General features: G+C 46.8%; 1 protein-coding gene across 1 annotated transcript; it reads right to left on the bottom strand.

The window, feature by feature from the left end:
• Window positions 1-1,003: 1,003 nt before the first annotated feature.
• Window positions 1,004-5,065, bottom strand: LOC132387206 (gastrula zinc finger protein XlCGF26.1-like). The gene has a single exon (XM_059959549.1). It carries the CDS (start codon window positions 4,637-4,639, stop codon window positions 3,095-3,097), a length of 1,545 nt encoding a protein of 514 aa, XP_059815532.1. The 5' UTR covers window positions 4,640-5,065; the 3' UTR covers window positions 1,004-3,094.
• Window positions 5,066-5,110: the final 45 nt, after the last annotated feature.

Here is a 5,110-nt window from a genome sequence, read left to right as displayed (position 1 = left end):
CCTTTTCTGCAGCACACCAACGATCCAAGAGCACACCCTTTTCATAGGCAATCTCTGCATACGTCTGATTCCATAGTTTATTTAAATCTCTGAACTTTTGCCTAAACGCTTCATGTGCCAACTCATAGGCCCGAAGGATAGCCTCCTTTACTTCCTCATAGACTCGTCCATGGACAATGCTGCATATGCCCGTTGAGCCTTACTTTTTAATGCACTTTGTAACAACGCCACCCACCGATCCCTGGGCCACTTCTGATTCACTGCCACCTTTTCAAAATGCAAGAAGTACCTATCAACATCTGTCTCCTCGAACGGATGTACTAACCTAAATTCTCTACTAACATTAAACTTCTCCTCTCTTGAGCCTTCCCCTCGGTCTTTTCCCTGTTGCTTTAACCTCTCCATGTCCAGCGCATGCTGCCTGTCTCTCTCCTTTTCCCTTTCCTCCATCTCCCTTTCAGCCTTTTCCTTCTCCCTTTGTGCCTCCTAGGCAGCTCTTTCCCGCTCCCTTTGCACCTCTAACTCCTTTAGCTGGAGCTCATTCTCCCTTTTCTTCTGTTCCGCGTACAACCTTAATTTTTCCAACTCTAACAGAACCACCCCAACAACTGGTTTCTTTTCAGGGATAAGTTCCAATACCCCCAGCGTGAACACATCCTCGGATATATACTACTGGGCTATGGCCCTATATATCTCCCAATTTTTCATTGACGGCTTCACCTCTGGTAGATTTAAACCTTTTGCAATATTCACCAAGTCTGTCTTTTTGGCACTCCCCAGCGCCTTCAGAGTTGGGTTTTCTATAAATTCATCTATATCCATCTTTGCTGGTTTCCCGTCTGGTTACCCACGCAACCAGAACAAATAATGGATTCCTTATTCACTGCCCCCCCCCCCAACTGGGTATCAAATCTCGAGACGAGGCCCCAATTTGTTATGTACCCCATAACTGGGTGTCTAATCAGCAAAGATAGAAGTATCCATTGCAGTCTGGTACTATTATCAAAACAGTGTTTATTAGTAAAATATACAGATAATACACGTTAGCAATACTAAGCCTAAAAGTGTGGGTATAATAATAATCAATAATAAACAAGCTCTCTTGATGTCTAGGGGATAATGAATTGTCATATGTGAATATAAAGTTCAGTTCAGTTCATACAAGCTGAGGTAGTTGTTGGTCGATGTGTTGTAATTGTTGGGGAGAGAGAGAGAGAGAGAGAGAGAGAGAGAGCGAGCAAACAGTGACAGCCAGTCAAACCTTCCTTTACGATCTTGACCCATTGATGTGTTGGCCATTCAGGTATGACCGCTCTGTCCTTTAGCTAGACCGTTCTTCTATGGTGGACTCGTCACCCAGATAAGGGTGGACACACACACAAGCCCCCACCGGCCTCGCTATAAACACTGTGAGTTAAAATTGACCGATCCTTTGTCAGGTCTCCGATGCCCCACACTTTCTCATGGGTTCCAACACTTAAGCAGTGCTCACTAGTGTGTCTCTTGGTGTGTCTGAGGGGTGTCTCCCCAGACCTCAGTTTTATCCCTATTCATGGGGTCTCAGGTGTCAATCAGTTTTGAATGGCTCAGCCTATCAAACCAGCCCACTCTGGCTGTCCACTGAGGAATTTTAATGAACAGAATAGTACCAAGTAAACAGCCCTCTCCAGAGCCATAAGTCTTACAGGAGTCATAATATAGTGGAACAACAAGTCTCTTCCTCCCTGTGTTATCTCTCCCTTATCCAGTCCCAGTAAGTTTTTGTTCCATCTCTTTCTCTGTCATCAGCTGCCTGGCAACAGTAACGGTTTGTAATTCTCCCAGGGGAGGGGGACATGGGCAACCCTGCACCCTTCTGCCCATCAGAGCTGTTCATCCTTCGTAACAATAGTAACTTAAACAAGATAAACAGAGGTTAATAGTATTATGTATATATATGTGTGTAAATAAAACTCCCAAACTATTGAGCTCGGGAGAAACAAGGCTTGGAGTCTTGAGATGGTAAATTATGAAAGTTCAGTTCATCCACAGAATAGGTGATGAGAGAGATATTTGTAATCCAGGGTAAATGTTGAGAGAAGGCAATTATGTCGAATTCCACAGGTTCCATGGTGGTAAAACGAGAGAACAGTCACTGTAGATTTTATCTGTCATCCTTCCAAATCCACATACTAATTATCACCCAACGTGACTTGTCACAAGGGGTATCGTCTTCAAATGAATTACCACACCATGCCCAGGCAAGGGTTAACACATCAGTGGTCTTCACAGGATATCCCAAATCAGATCCACTCCTATAGCTCAAACAAGGTAACAACCACACATTTGATGTAAGCTGAATCGATAATTAACCCACCCTTCTGGGCATAGGAAAAATCCAAACAATGACCCTTGGCCACAAGTTCGCTTGTTTCGATCCTTCCATTTTTCCTCCTTCATCTGACTCTGAGAGTCTGTGTCCAGAGTTAAAGCTCAACAAGCTGCGAGTGATGTAAACAAGCTGCGTCAGACTTATTCACCTTCTTAATCACTCTGTCTCTCTCAAAATAACAGTCCACAGCAAATGAAACAAAGGGATTCATAACAACGGCCACTCCCCATTGTGAATTGACTGGTGTGCCAGTAGTTGGGATGAGTGAGTGAATCCCTTCCCACATTCTCAACAGGTAAACTGCATCTACCCAGTGTGAACTCGCGGATGTCTCTGTAGGGTGGAAGAGCGAATGTATCTCTTCCCACATTCTGAGCAGAGGAACGGCTTCTCAGTGGTGTGAACACGCTGGTGTCTCAGCATGGTGGAAGATTGAGTGAATCTCTTCCCACATTCTGAGCAAGTGAACGGCTTCATCTCAGTGTGAACTCGCTGATGACTCTGTAGGTGGGATGACTGAGTGAATCTCTTCCCACAGACTGAGCAGGTGAATAGCTTCTCCCCAGTGTGAGTTCGCTGGTGTCTCTGTAGTTGGGATGACAGAGTGAATCCATTCCCATAGACTGAGCAGGGGAATCGCTTCTCCCCAATGTGAACTTGCTCATGACTGTGTAGTTGGGATGAATGAGTGAATCCCTTCCCACATTCTGAGCAGACGAACGGCTACTCCCCAGTGTGAACTCGCTGGTGCCTCTGCAGTGTGGATGAATGAGTGAATCTCTTCCCACAGACTGAGCAGGTGAAAGGCTTCTCCCCAGTGTGAACTCGCTGATGACTCTGTAGTTGGGATGACTGAGTAAATCCCTTCCCACATTCTGAACAGGTGAACGGCTTCTCCCCAGTGTGAACTCGCTGATGACTCTGTAGGTTGGATGAGTGAGTGAATCCCTTCCCACAGACTGAGCAGGTGAATAGCTTCTCCCCAGTGTGAACTCGCTGATGTCTCTGTAGGTTGCATGACAGAGTGAATCTCTTCCCACAGACTGAGCAGCTGAACGGCCTCTCCCCAGTGTGAACACGCTGATGTCTCTGTAGTTGGGATGACTGAGTAAATCTCTTCCCACATTCTGAACAGGCGAACGGCTTCTCCCCAGTGTGAACTCGCTGATGACTCTGTAGGTTGGATGGATCAGTGAATCTCTTCCCACATTCTGAGCAGGTGAATGGCTTCTCCCCAGTGTGAACTCGCTGATGACTCTGTAGTTGGGATGACTGTGTGAATCCCTTCCCACATTCTGAACAGATGAACGGCTTCTCCCCGGTGTGAACTCGATGATGTCTCTGTAGGCTGGATAACTGAGTGAAACTGCTCCCACAGTCTGAGCAGGTGAATGGCCTCTCCCCAGTGTGAACTCGCAGATGACTCTGTACTTGGGATAACTCAGAGAATCTCTTCCCACAGACTGAGCAGGTGAACGGCTTCTGCCCAGTGTGAACTCGCTGATGACTCTGTAGGTTGGATGACTGAGTGAATCTCTTCCCACAGACTGAGCAGGTGAACGGCCTCTCCCCAGTGTGAACTCGCTGATGACTCTGTAGTTGGGATGACTGAGTAAATCTCTTCCCACATTCTGAACAGCTGAACGGCTTCTCCCCAGTGTGAACTCGCTGATGATTCTGTAGGTTGGATGGATCAGTGAATCCCTTCCCACAGACTGAGCAGGTGAAAGGCTTCTCCCCAGTGTGAACTCGCTGATGACTGTGTAGTTGGGATGACTGAGTAAATTCCTTCCCACATTCTGAGCAGCTGAACGGCTTCTCCCCAGTGTGAACTCGCTGGTGTCTCTGTAGGGTGGATGAATGAGTGAATCTCTTCCCACAGACTGAGCAAATGAACGGCCTCTCCCCAGTGTGAACTCGCTGATGACTATGTAGTTGAGATGACTGAGTAAATCTCTTCCCACATTCTGAACAGGTGAACAGCTTCTCCCCAGTGTGAACTCGCTGATGACTCTGCAGGTTGGATGGATCAGTGAATCCCTTCCCACATTCTGAGCAGGTGAACGGCCTCTCCCCAGTGTGAACTCGCTGATGACTCTGTAGGCTGGATAACTGAGTGAATCTCTTCCCACAGACTGAGCAGGTGAACGGCTTCTCCCCAGTGTGAACTCGCTGATGACTCTGTAGGCTGGATAACTGAGTGAATCTCTTCCCACAGACTGAGCAGATGATCGGCTGCTCCATTGTGCGAACTTGCTGGTGAGCCATTAGGTCAGATGACTGAGTGAATCCTTTCCCAGAAATTCAACAGATGACCAGCCTCCGCCCGGTGTGGTGTGAACTGACTGGTGTGTCCACAGGTGGGAAGACCAACTGAATCCTTTCTCACACACAGAACAGGTGAATGGCCTTGCCCAGTGTGAACTTGCTGATGTACCTTCAATTGTAATAACCGAGTGAATCCATTTCCACTGTCTGAGCAGGAAGGATGGTCGATAGGATCCCATGTTCCACTTCTTAACTATCCAGACAGAGACAACAAAATAGTCATGCCATGTTTGAGCTTCCTGGAGACGAATTCCTTCCCGTTTTTAACCTGTAAAAAGATTTACAAAATCCATCAATGGGTTTAGGACAACATTTCAGATGAGATTACTTGAGTTGCCAAGGTTTGATCTGGTATCACACTGTTACAGTGAGGTTCAACCCAAGTTGGACAAAGAAATCATCTCCTGACTG

The sequence above is a fragment of the Hypanus sabinus genome, unplaced genomic scaffold, assembly GCF_030144855.1.
Source record: "Hypanus sabinus isolate sHypSab1 unplaced genomic scaffold, sHypSab1.hap1 scaffold_164, whole genome shotgun sequence".
NCBI lineage: Eukaryota > Metazoa > Chordata > Chondrichthyes > Myliobatiformes > Dasyatidae > Hypanus > Hypanus sabinus.
The sequence above is the reverse complement of the archived record's forward strand: the minus strand, read 5'-3'. Positions and strand labels throughout refer to the sequence as shown.

What these genes read in the sequence shown, in the direction of transcription:
- LOC132387206 (XM_059959549.1), bottom strand. Translation starts at nt 4,639, where the DNA reads ATGGCTCACCAGCAAGTTCGCACAATGGAGCAGCCGATCATCTGCTCA.